This window comes from Populus euphratica, unplaced genomic scaffold (genome assembly GCF_000495115.2).
Source record: "Populus euphratica unplaced genomic scaffold, PopEup_1.0 scaffold86.1, whole genome shotgun sequence".
NCBI classification, from domain to species: Eukaryota; Viridiplantae; Streptophyta; class Magnoliopsida; order Malpighiales; family Salicaceae; genus Populus; species Populus euphratica.
Genome location: NW_011499880.1, coordinates 537,497 through 554,883, shown reverse-complemented (window position 1 = coordinate 554,883; position 17,387 = coordinate 537,497). Strand labels below are relative to the sequence as shown.

General features: G+C 26.7%; 1 protein-coding gene across 1 annotated transcript; it reads right to left on the bottom strand.

Moving 5' to 3' along the window:
• Positions 1–16,126: 16,126 nt before the first annotated feature.
• Positions 16,127–17,192, bottom strand: LOC105129181 (uncharacterized). Its single transcript, XM_011031138.1, has 3 exons — positions 17,165–17,192; positions 16,840–17,068; positions 16,127–16,657 (listed from the first exon to the last, which is right to left on the bottom strand). Exons 1-3 carry the CDS (start codon positions 17,175–17,177, stop codon positions 16,402–16,404), a joined length of 498 nt encoding a protein of 165 aa, XP_011029440.1. The 5' UTR covers positions 17,178–17,192; the 3' UTR covers positions 16,127–16,401.
• Between the last annotated feature and the right edge of the window lie 195 nt (positions 17,193–17,387).

Genomic DNA, 17,387 nt, shown 5'->3' with positions numbered 1-17,387 from the left:
TTTTGTTAAAATTTTAACAAAAATTAAATTAATTTTTTTATATTTTACATTATTTTGACAGACTTATATTAAAAATAAATTTTAAAAAATAAAAAAAATATTATTTTAATATATTTAAAAAAACAATATCTACTACACTCTTAAATAGTAACTTTAATTATATAGAATATAAATATATTTATTTATTGATATAAAAATAAAATTTATATAATTTTAGGATAGATTTTTATATTTTCAAAAGAAAAGGATAAATAAAGTTCTTTTTATCTCTATCTTTACATTGTTTTCATTTTATTTTTTTTAAGTATATCAAAACTCTGTACATTAAAAGATAAAAAACTAAAATATTTTTATTTTTTAAATATATTAAATCAATGTAAAAAATTAAACTCTTAAAATCATTAAAAAATATATATTGATTGATGCACCAACTAATTTGATAATACTCCTAACTATTAAAAAAATAAATTCTAATATAGTCAAGCAATGTAAATACAATTGAAATATAAAAAACTCATATACCAAAAAATAATAAGCATAAACCAAATAATGTAATTATATATTAAGATTTGTATTTACATAAATTAATTAACGGTTAAATACAACATAAACCAAGAAAATGGTGATAATTTGTTTTTTAAAAAAAGGAAATAATTCCTTAAAGTGCAACAACATTCATTGAGTTTGCAACGAGAGCCACATAGCCATTCTGCAGTGACATAACAAAATATGAATTTCAATTATGTAATAATTTTTTTTAAGTCGTGGATTTAATATACTATTTCAGAAGAAAATATCAAAAATTAATGTATATGACCTTGGATGTTAAATATAGATGGTATTCTTTTAAATAAAGTTTTTTAAGATTTTAATTATATAATTCAAAAAAATAAAAAAAGAAGGGTGGAGATGTGAGGTCTTCTAAGTTGGAATCCACTCTCGTCACCGAAAAAAATAATTAAATAAAGTACGTAATTTATTTCCTTGAAAAAACATGTCTCCTTTTTTTAATCCCAAGGCTTACATGGTGCCAGCTTCTGTTTTTTGCCCCTTCATGCTTGACTTTCTGTGTCCTGCCGCCCTCTCGTTTAGATCTTAACAATGTATTTTCATGGAAAAAAAGAACAATGCCACCATCTAATCTATTGAAAAATGCATATAATATTAAAAGTTGAATCCCGATCTTCCAAGTGCTATGACGGGTATGATTCGATTATTTCTTCTTATTTTTATTTTTATTTTCAAGAAGTGTGTGTTTGATTTTTTGTTTTTTTTCCAATCCATCATTTTCTTGTTTGCTTATATCATCTTTCATGAGAAAAAAAATAAAATAGAGAGACTTGGTCCATGGATGGCATGCAGTATATTAGTTAAAAAATTAAAAGATAAATATAGGATCAAGAATTTAATATTAAAAGATAGAGTATTTATAAGGTTATGTTTGTTAAATTTATTTATTAAAATAATATTTTTATTTAAATAAACAATGATATGAATAGAGGTACAAATTAAATTGACCAAGTAAAATAAAAGAGAAAAAAATATCATTCAATGCAGCGCATATTAAAAATAATATCTGAAAATATTTTTTATTTATTTTTTAAAATAAAATTTATCCACATAAAAAATTAAAAAAATAAATGAATAAAAAAAACACTTCAAATTTAAATGTCTAATTAAAAAAATAATCATCATTTATAAAAGACTCCAAAAAAAATCAGGACTCAAGTTATTTTATTCAAAAACTTATTTTTAACCTAAAACATTTATAAGACATCATAGGAATCATGATAAATCTATCTATGACTTAAAAAAAATCACCCTGAATGTAGAAATTAATCCAAGCTCAGATTCGTTTTTCCACAAACTTTAAAAAAAAAACTCATATGATATAAACTCTCCTCATCGAATAGAACTATTTAATATAAAAATCATTCATTTTTGTGATGTAAATCAATATCAACAATATTTTTTTTTCTATAACTGAAATTTTGCGACCTCTCTCTCTTTTTTCTCCGAACAAAAAACTAAAAAATAACAAAATTTAATTTTTATATCAAAATTAAATTAAACGAACTTTAAAAAAAAAAACCCACATGATATAAACTCTCCTCATCAAATAGAACTATTTAATATAAAAATCATCCATTTTTGTGATGTAAATCAATATCAACAATATTTTTTTTTCTATAACTGAAATTTTGCGACCTCTCTCTCTTTTTTCTCCGAACAAAAAACTAAAAAATAACAAAATTTAATTTTTATATCAAAATTAAATTAAAAAAAGTATTGAGATACTAAAATTATATAATTTATGTGATTTTTAAAGTTTAAAAATTAAAATATATATTTGCATGACTTATAGCATGCAATCCATTTTTAGTATTCTTTTCATTTCAATTCCTTTTTTTTCAATAATATATTTTTATAAATAATCAAAATCAATTGAAATTAAAACTAAATCACTGAAAAAAAAACAAAAAAAAAACATGAAAATTTAGACAACTCATCCACAATAAAAATTACACGAATATCATATTTACTTTTAAGAAATACAACTCTCATAAATATATTGAATTCCAGGCTCAACATCAATGCTGAATCTTCCTTCCATGTAGATGTTAAACGGCAATGTTCGTTATCGGATATTCACTTAACCTCTCAAGAGTTAAAACAACCACATGGGAGAACCAATAATGGCACAAATTGAAATGCCATGAATACTCTACCTAAATTACAACACCATAAAACATCATAATTTTAAAACCCAGACCGCCGGACCGGCCTGACTAATCAATCCGAGATCTAAATTGATCCGGGGAATTTAAATCCATATAAACGACAAAGTCAGATTCAGAAGGTACTCCATGGAATTTAACAGTGGGCTTGAGTGGTTGGCATTTTTCTGGTGGCATTGAAGCCCACTAAACAGAGCAGTAGTGGCTACCTACGGCACTCTGAGGAGACACACATGTCGTCCAGCCCATTACTGTGTTAATTAAGGGAAGTTGACAGCGACATCCCAAGGCTGGTTATTACCGCTTCAACAACATCTTGGGACCATCTCGTGAATTTCTCGTACCTCTCTAACTCGTAGGATGATGTTGTTTCACAGAGCGCAGACTCTAGGGAAGCTGCTTTCAGGTTCGTAGATTTTATTTATTTGATCCAGATTTGAAGAAATATGAAGGGTCAGGATCCACGCTAGCTAAGCACAGGGTTCTTGTTTTCTTTGATGTACTGTTTATCGTACAGTAATCATTAGATATGGCTTGCGCTCCGCTGCTACCGACTTGAATTTTCTCTAATGCTAAAAAAAACAAATATACAGATGATGATAGCACTCTTAAAACAAATATGAAAAATTTGAGACCTAATACTTTTATTAAATTTGGGTAATTTAATAATATAATGATGATAACAATAACTAAGAAAATAAATAAAAACTTGTAAATATTATGTGAAAATATATTTTAAATATTCTTAAAATATTATTTGATAACAAAACAAAATTTAAATAAAAAATCAATAATCTCATAAAAAGAGAAAAAAATCAGAAGTTTAATTAGTAGCAAATCAAAAATTAAAAAAAAAACATTTTAAAAAAAATAAAAAACTCTAACTTGAGTCACTATGTTGAATTTATAACAACTTGGTTATGAAGTTGAGATAACTCTGTATATAAAAAATTAAATAAAATAATAAAAGTTAATTTTTAAGAAAGCTAAATAATAAAAATTAAATTTAAAAAAATATTAATAGAAAATACAAGAAAATTCAAGTTAATATGAGTTAATTTAACTAACTATGATATAAGATACGAGACTGAGATAACTACATGAAAAAAAAAATAAAATCATAAAGTTTAATATTTAATAATCTAATATCAAATGATGAAATTTATAAAAAAAAAAATAAAAGTCAAATTAGGTTAATTTTTGAAAACTCTAACTCAGATCATAAGATTAATTATTTTATAAAAGACAAATTTGAAAAAAATAACAAGTTAAAATTCTCAATCATCGAAAATTAAAAAATAAAATAGATATCAATCAAAAGATACAGGGATCAAATCTGTATAAAAAATAAATAAAAAAACAATAAGGAATGAGATTGAAAATAAAATAAATTAGGAAACAAATAAATAAAAAACAAGAACTAAATTTGATATACAAATTAAATAAAATAAAATAAAATAAATAAAGATAAGGATAAAAAAAATTAAAAATAAAATAAAATAGAGGTCCATATATGATAAATGATAAAAAAAAAATATTGAAGGGAAATAGAATTGAAAAATAATTACAATTTTATAAATTATCAAAATCAAAAAAATATAATAATTAAAAGAACATGGATGAGATTTGAAGGAAAAATAAATTGAAATGTTGCTTTAAAAAATTACAAAGAGGCATCAAAATCAAGGAAGTAGAAAAGAAAAAAAAAAGTTTATCAAAGATAAATCGGTGATTTGTTGATTACATGCACCATCCTAAAATGAAAATGCCACTAGGATGATTCAAATAATACTTTAAAAATTACTATTAAATTACCGAAAAACACCTCATATGTCACTTAAATAACACAGGTATCCCCGCTTTCAATTATTTATTTTGCATGTGTCAACTTTTTTTTAATAATATTTTAATTTTATTAAAATACTAAATTTTCCTTTTTTTATCTTGGTTATATAAAAAACAATTCAATTTGAGGAAGAAAAAAACATTGCATGGCAGCTTAATAATTTTTTTATTTTAAAAATAATCTAAAAAAAAACATATTAACCCTTTGACGTTTTCCTTCTTTTATTAAAAATAATCTAAAAAAAAAACATATTAACCCTTTGACGTTAGTTTTATCTTTAAAGAGTAATTAAATAATTTTATTATACTAGAAAAATATATAAAAAAATAATGTATTCTAATTATTTTGATAATAACAAAAGAATCACGAGGAATATACCTTACTGCCTCCATCAGGAAGATATTTTTTATTTTTTTAACTTTTATCTTTATATAAATATATTAAAATCATGAAAAACATTAATTAAATGTTTATTCAAGAAAAAAATAATTTAAAAAACTAATTGAATTTCAAAAACGAACAAAGTCCAAGATTCGATTTTGATCAGCACCACAAAGGAAAGGGTAAAAGAAGACTGAGAAATGGAGACCAGAGAAACTCAATGCAGGACATGGTTTTACTGTGTCCACTCCTTTTTTTATTCTTCAATAGGAATGAATTTTCCGTCATTAATCACGTGATACTTGGAAGGTCTATTCATGTCCAATCCCCACGCCTACAGTAGGTTTGTACTTTTGTTGTTAAAAATAAATAAATAAATGGAGGATAATAGAGATTAATATGAATTTACTGTTTATTTATTTCTAAAAACATACCAATCAAGATTTGAACAATTTTAAACACAACATTTAACTATATTGAGACCACTCTTAAATATTTATAAAATTAATTAAATACTTTTCTATCAAACAAATAAATAAAAAATAATTGGTGTAGTTAAAAAAATAATGTGTATAAAAGTTATTATAACTAGAATTAAAATTTATAATTTAAATTGACTTTGAGTTAAAAAAATATTACAAACATATAAATATATACACTGCATCAATATTTAAAAACAAATACAAGAAGAACATATATATTATATTCATATATTTAATGCACTATCATTCCCTCTTAACATGAAACTAGAGGAGACATCTTAATAATAAAATTTACATTTATGGTTTGATTTTGGGTTATAAAAATAATAAATTAACTGGTATATTTTGAATTAAATCAAGAAAAAAATTTCCAAATCGATAAAGCCAAACACATATTCCTCAAAGATTAAAAAATAACAACACATTAACGATTCTTTAAAATCAAAAATTTAACACATTAGATGTTTATAAATGACATTCAAAATCAATTAAAACAATTGAAAACAAGATGGGATGACATCAACACATATGTCCTTTATATGTTAGTAAATTGAACTCTTAGAAATATGGTGAACATGCTTTTTAATAACTTTTAAAAAGGTATAAAGTTTATTAATCTAAAGTATCCTAATCTAAAACTTAATGATTCAAAGACAAAGGTTTCAAGGTGGTTCCTAAAAAGATGATATAGATTATAAGCTGGACGATAACAAGTAATTAAGTTAGTTTGTTGATTGATGATGTCCTCAAAAGTCTAAATAATTTGAGAGTAAGACTTATATCTTGGATAATTAGTTAATCTCTTGATTTTGACAATCAAATCCATTTTTCTTAGTCAAAGTGGCTGGTGACTAGTGTCTAGTAAGCCAAAATGACCGGTGACTGCTACTTGTAAAACGTTCGCTCTGGTCAATCCCTTTCAAGGATAGGATTGTTACGAGTGCCAAGATTTCCTGAGATGATAAAGCCTGTTTTTACCTATGAACAGCCAACATAACTCGAGTAAAGAGTTACACTTGATTAATAAGCTGTTGAAAGTCTGAATGGGCAGAAGTTCTTGCAGTAATGATTAAATTCATTAAACATTCTAGCTCATGTGTGTCATAATTATGTCATTAAATGGTTTGGAAATGTCATTAAGAAGGAATTAGTGGCTTTTTGATAAGTTTTTCACAAATATCGTAAATTGATGATGTTATGAAAAATCAAAGTAGTTTAGGGGTAATGCTTATGCCTTGGGTAATCAATTAGTCTCTTGGTTCTGGCAATCTAATTCATTTTTTCTAGTTAAAGTGGCTGATATCTGGTAAGCTAAGGTGCTCGATGACTGATACATATAAAAGGTTCTTTTTGATATATTTGAAGACTCTCTAATGTTTAAGTACATATCTTTTCAAAAGAAAAAAAAAATATTTTAGAGAAAGACTCTGAAAATAAATATGCAACAATATATTTTTTTTAAGAGAGAAAAAAATAATATTTTAAAGAAAGACTCTGAAAATAAATATGCAACATGAAATTGACATTAAAAGAACCTAGAGCTTCAATGATTTATAAGATATTTATAATCTATAAATCTTATCCTTTGTGGAGAAAGGGGGTTATAATATAATTTTACCATGATAATTTTAATAAGAGAAAACATTCCTGATATATATATTAACAAGATAAAAATATATTAGGTCTTTATAGAACTTTTATATACCTAAAAGTATAGAGAGAGTAGGATCCAAAATGCAATTGAGCTTATAGGAATTGAGCTTTTCTTCTAAATTGATTAGCTGAGACCTATCCTTATAATTTTCATGTGAGATTTACGTGTGCTAGTAAGGAAATGAGTGGTATAACTTTTCAACTTGACGTGTGTTTGATATTATAGTGTAAGATATTTTTAAAAGTGTTTCACTTAAAAACATATAAAAATAATATTATTTTTAGATTTTTTTAACATTAACGTATCAATAATATAAAAAAACCCACAAAAAATATCAACTTGATATATCAATAATATAAAAAAAAAACCCACAAAAAATATCAACTTGACACTTTATAAAGTATATCAAAGAAAAAAAACTACACCACTAAAGGTTTTTTTTATATTTATAATAGACCCAAGATATATTGGATATATAAATGGTTAATTAACATACTACTCCATTATTATACCATGCTTGCACATTTCGCAATGACTCCTTTTTTTAATTAAATTACTTTAGAAGTTTAGATAACTACACTAATGAATCGCTAATAAGATTTATCATGTAAATAAATAATATGAAAAAAGATAAGAGACCAGCATGACTCTATACTCTAGATAATATGAAGATAAAATTAAAAAAAAAATCTTGATCAAAATTCAAATAAAAAACAAGTTTTTTTTCCAAAAAAAAAAGTTACCAAGTGATGTCGATGTTATTACAATACTTTCCATATATAATAATTTCTCAGGACGTGATCAATCATGACCACCACACAATGACAAATGTCATCTCGCATGGTAATCTATCGGCTGATAGATTTTATTGCATGCTCTCCTCGGCAGATCATTCTTTTATCTTGTCTGGAAATGCTCCTTGCCCCACTTGAACATCAAATCAAATATAAATAGGATCATGAATACCAATAATTATGCTTTGTCACCTAGGTATAGCATAGCATAGTAGTAATTATAGTTTAAAATATTTTTTTTAAAAAATATTTTTAATATCAGTAAATTAAAACGTTTCGAAAATATAAAAAAATTAAATAAAAAATAAATTTATTTTTAAAGTGTCTTGAGCCTACAAACAATGTAACATCTTTTTTTTAGATTAACGTGGGTGTTCGGGCCAGTTTGCGCGCATCACGACTAATCCCACGGGTCTTGAAGTTAACGACCATGTAAGCCTCCAGTGGTCATTATATGAGCAACCAAGGATTCGAATATAAAACTATAGAAGGAGCAAACTCCTTGATCCCAAGTTCTTAACACCACCTAGATGGTTACAATGTAGCATCTTTTGAACACATCTATGCATGACCTACATGCATCACCTCGTGTAACATACTTGCCGTCTTATGGGCCTATCCTTTGATTATTTTTTTGGGTACAGCGGACCATCCTTTGATTTGATTACATTTACGCATGTTAATGCATGAAAAAAAAAAAACATGGTGTCTCCGGGAAAGCAATCAAGTATTTGGCGTAGTAGCTAGCCGACGGCAAGAGGGACCAAATTCACTGAGCTTTGTTTTCACACAGCCAAGTAGCTCGGCATAGGAGACCGAGAATGGTGTCTCGCCTGCGTTTTGACTTCGTTGATGCTCGTATGAACACTGCTCTGCCCTACAATATCAAAACGATACATCGCAAAGAAATCTTCCTGCTCCTCTCCTCGTATCTTGGAAACCAAATATAATCCTACTATTCATAAAAGGGAGAAAAACAGAACGAGCGACGACACAAACTCTATTGAAATTATAATACTGTATGTTTTCTCGAGAAAAAAAGGTGTTTTTCAACTAGTTGCTTTGAGGTTCTTTTTAATAAAATATACTTTCGATTTAAATCATTTTGGCTAAGGGTCATTTATCTTTATTATTCTAAGTTAAAAATAATCTTTCATGAACGATTATGGCAAACAAACCCCTCCTTGTAGATAGTTGAAACCCTAACATGCATGTTTTATATAAATCTCACATATTTCTTGGTATTTTAGTATTTGTCCAGAACATAGCAGCTTCTAAAACTATTTACCTGCATTATTATAGTATCGAAAGCAGATCCAGCTGCTAGAGCATGTGACCAACTTGAGCAATGATTCAAGATTTTAATTTAATAAAAAATTCTTTAAAAATAAGTAAAATATATTTGTTAATTATAAATTTAAAATACAAAATAAAGATTGCTCAAGATCTTACTTGTTAGACACACATAAAAATAAAAAAATATTTCTTAAATATTTTAAAATTTTCCATTTATAATTTCAGTTCAATACCATTTAATTTCCTTACTCATTCTTAATTAATTTGATGATTAAAAAAAATCCTTTCTTAATGATGGAACCGGACAAACAAATCGAGAAGAAATTAGACCGGGTATGATAATATTCTTGAGGTTAACCTTGTTTTCATGTTAATAAATTGCATTTTATTTCATAACAAAAGATTCCAATTGTATTATTTTTATTCCCATTTTGAAGTTTAATTTTTTTTTTCTTTTGGTCAGGATGCATTCTTCTCATGATCGAGCAATATAGATAATGTGCTAGACTAAATCTACCTAAAAGTTTATATTTTGTATCATGGGTTTGGACTGCCTTTACTGAAATTTATAGTAAATAGAATGTGTTTCTGTTAATTTTTTTAATTTAAATTTTAGAACATTTTCTTGTAATATGTTCACTTTATATACAAATCCTGCAGGTATGCTGTATTTAGAAAATGCATGCTGCAGTGTGGTGAAACTGGATAATGAGCCGAAGTGGTGTTGAAACTCCTCCTTGTAGATAGTTGAAACCCCAACATGCATGTTTTCTACAAACCTTTTAATTTGTTAGCTATTTAAATTTAGTTTTTTAAAAAAAATTATCTCAAATAATTTATTAAATTTAATCATTATTATTTTTTATTTAAAATAATTTTTTAATTAATTTTATTTTATGATTTCACTTTCGTTTGCTTACTTTGCATATCAAATCTATTTTTTATTGTCAATTTTTTAGCCTTGGAAAGTTTTTTTTAATCATAAATGATTTTATTCTACAATTTTACTCTTTTTTGTTTTTTTCCTATTAAATTTAATTCATATTCCTTTGATTGCCAGTTTTTTTTGCTTTGACAAATTTTTAAAATTTATATTTTTAAATTGACTCACAATACATTTTTTAATTGAATCCAAATCCAAGGTTTCATGGGTTGCTTGGGTTTTAAAATTTGACTGGAATTAGGATATTTACTTGGTTTTTATAAAAAAAAAAAATTTAATTTCACTCTTATGATTTTTTATCTTTAAGATTTGGTCTTTATTTTTTTAATTATTTTTTATTTTATTTGGCATTATTTTTTATTTTTTTAAAATTGCATTATCCTTGAGTTTTTTCTATTAAATTTTATCTTCGCTATTTTTTATTGAATTGATTAAGAATTAGACTTTTTAATTAAATTCAAGTCAAAGATTTCATGGGTTGCAATTTTATAGATTAAACCATATTTAAGAGGTTCGCCGGGTTTGCTTGGTTTTTTTTTTCTTTTCTAAATTGATGTTTTATTTTTTTCTTATTTTTTTATGTTTTGATTTTATTGGGTTAGCCCTCAATAATTTCTTTCTATTTCACCCCTACTATTTTTTTAATTTATAAATAATTTACCAAATGACAAATACCTTTTAATTTCACCCCCTATGATTTTAATTTTTTAAAATTTAGTCATCCTTCTTTTAGTTGCAATTTATTTTATTTGGGATCATTTTTATTATTTTTTCAAATTTCATCCTCCTTGTTTGTTAAATTTTTTCTTTATTCTTTTTGTTGTTGTTTTTTTTTTACAAGATTTTTTTTAATGTTTTTTACTTGAATTCTTTCCTTAAAATTAAATTTATTGAAAGTTAAGTTCCTTCATTGAACTTAGCTCTAAGATTTTACATGTTGAAGGTTTTAAAGATTACATTAGATTTATAAGGTTCATTTGCTTTTTCTTTCTTTCCATTTTAGCATATTTTTCTTATTTTTATATTTTTTTGGATTTTTTATTTTTTTTATTTTTTGGGTTTGATTTTTTGGGTTAGCCCTTTATAACCTTTTTTCAATTATAGCTCCTACTATTTTTTTAATCTATAAATATTCTATCAAATTACAATTTTTTTTTTTTAATTTCATACCTTATGATTTTTTAATCTTTTAAATTTAGTACTCATTCATTTACTTGCTATTTATTTTGTTTGGGATGATTGATTTTTTTTTCAAATTTCATCATCCTTAGCTATTTTTCTCTCAAATTTTATCCTTGTTCTTTTTGTTGCTTTTGCAAGTTTTCTGATTAATATTTTTTTAATGATTTTATTTTTCAAAATTAAATTGATTGGTAGTTAAGTTTTTTTATTAAACTTGAGTTCATGATTCAACGAATTGCAAGTTTTTAAGATTAAACTTCATTTAGGAGATTCGCCTAATTTTCTTAATTTTTTTCTTTTGTTTTAAGCTGACATCTTTTTTTTTTTTTAAGTTTGCTTTTTTGCGGTTTTTCTTTTATTATGTTAGCATTAAGTTGTTTGATAATCCAAATAGGCTCATGTATTGTTCTTTTTATCCTTTTTTGTTGTTTTTTAATCAATTTTTTTAAATTTTTTCATATTGTTTAAATTTTCACGTGAACCAATGACTCAAGACTCTTTTTTTTAGCTTAACGCTTTTTTTATATAAAAAACATTTCTTAGCTTGTGTTGAAGCGTAGGCAACACACACATATAATTTAATCAATTCATCAAAATTAAGTAGCAAAACCAACAAAAGAGTCCAATTTTCATGTCAACCTTTTGAAAGTAAATCTTTTTTGATAAAAATGGTAGTGAGTGAAATGTGATATTGCTAGTTTGGTTAATGTAAATCAAAGTTTATATATTATATATATATATATATATATATATATTAGACTAGTAAATAAATATATTTATTTTATTATCATAAAAGCATGCTAAATAAAAAATATCCAATAAGCCTAGAGTTTATACATATTTAAAACTATAGGCAAGTACAAATATAACTAGTGACAAACATGTTTTCAACATAAAAAATAATAATAAAATACTAACATGCATAATAAACATATATTTAAACTTGTAATTGATATAAAATTAAAAAAAAATCATAACTTACATATTAATAAGAAAATTAACTATGCTTAAATTAAAATAAAAGGAATATTTACTTGTTGAAGCACTTTAAAGTAATGAATTTTTTATTGTTGTTGATGATGGATTCTTTGTATTAAAGACTTCATTGTTCCACATTTGTATAACTATGATATTTGTAATATATCTTTTAAAATTTCAACAATATCATTTTACTTTAAATGTATTTTTAAATAAAATTTTTGAATGAAAGAATATGTAATTCAAACATATCTCAAGACAATGAACTTAAGCTCTGGATGGATGTAGAAGAAAAACCAAAGCATAAAAAAAAAAAAACTAAAAATTGATGGCAAAAAAATATATATAAAAAAATAAAAAAAAATCAAATTGAAAACTCTTTCTTCACTCTCTTTTTACAATGAAATAAGCTAAAATATTGAAAAATTAATAAGAATTAATTATAGAAAAATCAAGTGTTTATTAAAATTAATTTTTTATTCACTCCTATTTTATTTAAATCATGTAACTAGAAAAAATCTCCAACAACTAAAATCTCTTAAAAATTTAATTCTTCTTGAATGTCTAGTTGTCATTGTTTAACAAAATCTAATAATTAAAAAAAAAAATCGGTGAAGTTAATGTGATCCAGTTTAGTGATACCCAATAAGATGTTCCGGAAGTGCCACGAGAACTATGCTCAGAACAACTGAATAATATACTATATTATAATGTCTCCAATTAATCAAATTATGTTTATTTTCCCTTTTGAAAAAAGGAAAGGAAGAAATCATTCATGCACATATAAGCAGATTAGATTTCGCAAGAATTAATTAAATTTTAACAAAGAGGAACACACCACGTGGCTTGATTCCTCACAGCCTGTGTTAAGCTTGAAATGGATTCCTTGTTCAAAAATAATAATAATTATTATTATTATAAAAAAAAAAAAACAGACAGAAGAAAGAAGGAAATGTGGAGGTGTTACGGTGATACAACATGCTTTCCACTTAAGAATTCAATTAAATATCCCATAATTTATTAATCGTCATCTTGAGCACGGCTCAATAATGGGCAGAATAATAGGCAGAAGATTAGAGTTTTTCTGTGTTGTTTTTGTAGTTTTATTTAAAAATATTTTTTAATTTAATTTTTAATATTAATACACAAAAAATATAAAAAATTAATTTAAAATTAAAAAAATATCTTAAATTTTTTCAAAAAACTGCATTTCCAAATACATCCTAATTTCTTTAAATTTCGCAAGTGGATCTTACTTTAATTAGTAATGCATGCTAATGTCTTAGATAATCCAGTGGCTGTCGCTGGCAATTGGCTACAATCAACTTGTTTTGATATTTCAACTCCAAACTAATCATGCATGTACGGTCTTTTCTTTTATAATTGAGTTTAAACAAGTCATTAATAATCTAATTAATACATTCACAATAAAATTGATGGTACTATTGTATCCGTACATTTTAAATTAAGTTTTCAATTTGTTTCTGTAAATTTAATTGCTTTCTATTTGATCCTTCATATGATCCTTCTCCATTTAGGTTTTTTTTTTTTTCAAGTTCTTTCTTCCAATGTGAAAAACTCAAATCATAATTGATTTATTAATAATTAAATATGAACAAAAATAAATTTCACTACCAAATAACTATTTTTTAAAATAATAAATTAGATATAGGATTATCAAACTTGGCACTAATAACAAATTTGGATTTAATATTTTATTTTTAGTTTTTATAGAGTTATTAATATTTCATTATATAGATAACAAATTTAGCACATTAACTTAAATTGATTTAAATTAATCTAATATGTTGTTATTTTAATATTTTTTTAAAATATTATCTTTATGTTTTTAGTCAAATTATATTTTCACTGGTTATTCAAATTATTTTTAGACCTGTCAAAATGATCAGGTCAAATAAAATTAATCCCATATAGTTAAAAAAATAAAATTTCTATAAAAAAACACATTATAAACATTGTTTTTATGTCAAAAAAAAAAATTGATCCACCCGGAACATAGAATGAGAAATGATCTAGTATTTACTATACATAAAACAAGTTATCCTAAAATTAAAAAAACAATTGACAGAAAACTTGATCACCTTTTGATAGTCAGATGATAATCCTGCGGTAGTGCATTGGGTGGATTTGAAAGGTCCAAGATTCAGGTGGCTGTTCGAACCAGAAAATGAAGGCACATTCAAGCTGTTCATTGAGCATTGGTCCAATAACTATAAGCCCATGACTAGGGTTCTAGTGATTGCACCATTGACCATCCTAATGGGCCACCCTTAATGGAAAACCCAAGTAGTCAAGTGCAGATATCCCTTTGATAAACAAGCCATTTATTGAGATTTAATTCACAATTTTCCCCTTAGAAAATAAATATTCAGTTTTTTTTTCTAAGGAAATGAAAAAGGAGAAACAAGTCTTAGAAATGAATTGCTGTTCTTGTTAGAGCACATGTCCTCTGTCCTTTGTTAGAGAGCACAGAGTAAAAGACAATTATTCATACAAAAAGCACAAAAAAATAAAGATTAAAGAAAACGGGCTTTCAATTATGTTGATCACCTTGGTTGAGTGAAGTGGAGGTTCCCATCTCACTGCTGCCGCCATTGTCTGTCTCGTATCCCCCCTCTGGCTTGGAACAGCAGGCAAAGTTCATCTTGGAAACTATGCTGGTGATCATCAATATGGAAGCTGCTCCTGCCTCAAAAACTCCGTGTCTCAGGGCATGGCAATAAAAATCACCATTGCTAAATATGGCCCTGTATTTGGCGTTCTGGGCATTGTTGATGGAACCCCACATATACATGCCTCAGCACTGAAGAATGTAATCCTGATTTATATCATGCTGCATACAATATTTTTAGTACCGATAGAGGCATGACAGCTTAATTAAGGATGTTAGGTTTCACAGGTAATGAAATTTATATTTATTTGAACTCAACGCATAATTAAATTTAAAAATATTAGATCTAGAAGTAAGTTAGATTCATTTTATTTGTATTTGAGAATCTATCGAGTCCAAAAAATTAAATATGAATATAAACCTCACTCTTTTATTATTGTGCTATTATTCTAGTTTTATCTTTTTTAAATAGGAATTTAGACCAAAAAATAAATTTTAAAAATATATTCATCCATTAAAATAAGAGGTGAGAAGCAATACTTTCAGTACTTCTCATCTGTTCAGCTGCAAGGGCTGGAGCAAATGCAATGAAGTCAGTGGCAAAGACCACCATGAATAGCAGTTTTGATGCCGAAGCAACCTCTCTCTCTCTCTCCCTGTTATCAAGGATGCGACGAGGAAAAAGTCTACGGTAGTACTTTAAATAGTTTAGTCAGTAAAACAAAATTGATTGACAAGTTTTGTAATAAAATAAGCGAGTAGTTCCAACTAATTCGAAACTTCTTATGAACTAGGAGACGATAGAGTTGAGTTTGTCAACACAAGCTAGCAAAGAAGTGCCCACTGGCCAGTAGAATAATTTATAAATACCAGCCAGTTTGCACATCTTTCTTTAGCATTTCAAGAAACCCTTGCTTTTGAGGCTAACAATAAGTTTAGTTGTCTTTTAATTATATGCTGATCAAACTTTTCAGTTACAATTACAAGGAAGAATGAGGGATTCATTCTATTTTGCTTGGATCTCTAACTTCTTTTTTAATCTTTTTTTCCTCCTATATTATCAAAACAGTTAGTTTTCCTGCTTGGGGTATCCTCAGTTTTAATGCCATGCAGAGATTAAAAAATAAAAAAAATGATAGAGAAGGATAACATTCCGGTGGGTGCTTAGTAACACCAATGGAGATCATCTAAATTGGTTACTTGGTCAATAAGGTGACATTATCAGTTTTTTACACACCCTGAAGATACACAAACAGCAGTCTTCTATTATTGATGGGTATGGGAAAAACAAAAAATTCACATCATGATGAAAGAAGAAGAAAAAATCAGGAATATGATCTAGGACACAAACTATCATCAACTATGAACATTTAATACATGAAGCGCAACCCAAAAAACAGACAATGGAGGCAAATCGATGTAGAGATCTAGGCATTCACATATATAGGATGGTCACATCACACATTAAAGCAAGCTCACTTGTAGGTCCCCATACCCACACCAACATCTCCACCGTATGGCTGGAAGCTGTCCCTGGCCTTGGAGTAGCAAACATAGTAGAGATCGGACACTATGGCTGTGAACAAAGTAAAAGCAGCTCCTGCCCCAAAAACTCCCTTCCTCAATGATGGGCAATCCAGGGCTTCACCGAAAAAATTCCTGTACCTGGTGTGGTAGGCATTCCTTACTGAACCCGCAAGAAGGCATATCTCAGCAATGAAGAAAAACACCCTGGCACGGACAATTTAAGATGTCCACAAAAAGATAGCAAAGGTTCCATAAGATATATTGCAAGAAATAGACCTGCTAACTTTAGCTTGCTCAAATATAACATGGTAATGGATAAAGGTTAACAGCATCTATGTTCAATGATGGATAGGTTTGTAGTTCAGCTTTGGATTAGCATCACCTACCAGCAGGTTATAAACAGGATAACTGCCCATGCCCTAGAACCTCCAGGACTCAAAGGCTTGCCACAGCAGAAGCATTTACTGGCAAACATAATAAGGACTTGGCTAGCCATGAGGAACAAAAAAGCGCCAACACCAAAGCCAGTTGCAATGTCTGAATCATAGATGCAGTAACTGTAATTTTTTTCAGCATCTGGTTGGACAGTGGCCTGCAAAGCAAGGTATTGTTTATTTGCTACCTCACTAAAAATCGACTACTCAGCTGCCAAAAGGTAAAAACTACAAATAAGAGGTCTACCAAACATGTTAATACCATCTTGGGGAGTATGTGTCGTTCTCATATCAATTGCACCTCCACGCAATTTCAAAATCTATTAAAATGCCACACATTGACTTTCAAGATATAATATTTTTTTAATATTAGTCTCCAGGTTGTCTACAATGAATAGTAGGTTAATCTGATTGCTGGCAAAAGGTAAAAAGAAAGCAAAGAAACTTGAATTTTGAGGCTAGAAGAACATGGTCACAGATGCAAAGTGTTTTTTTTTTTT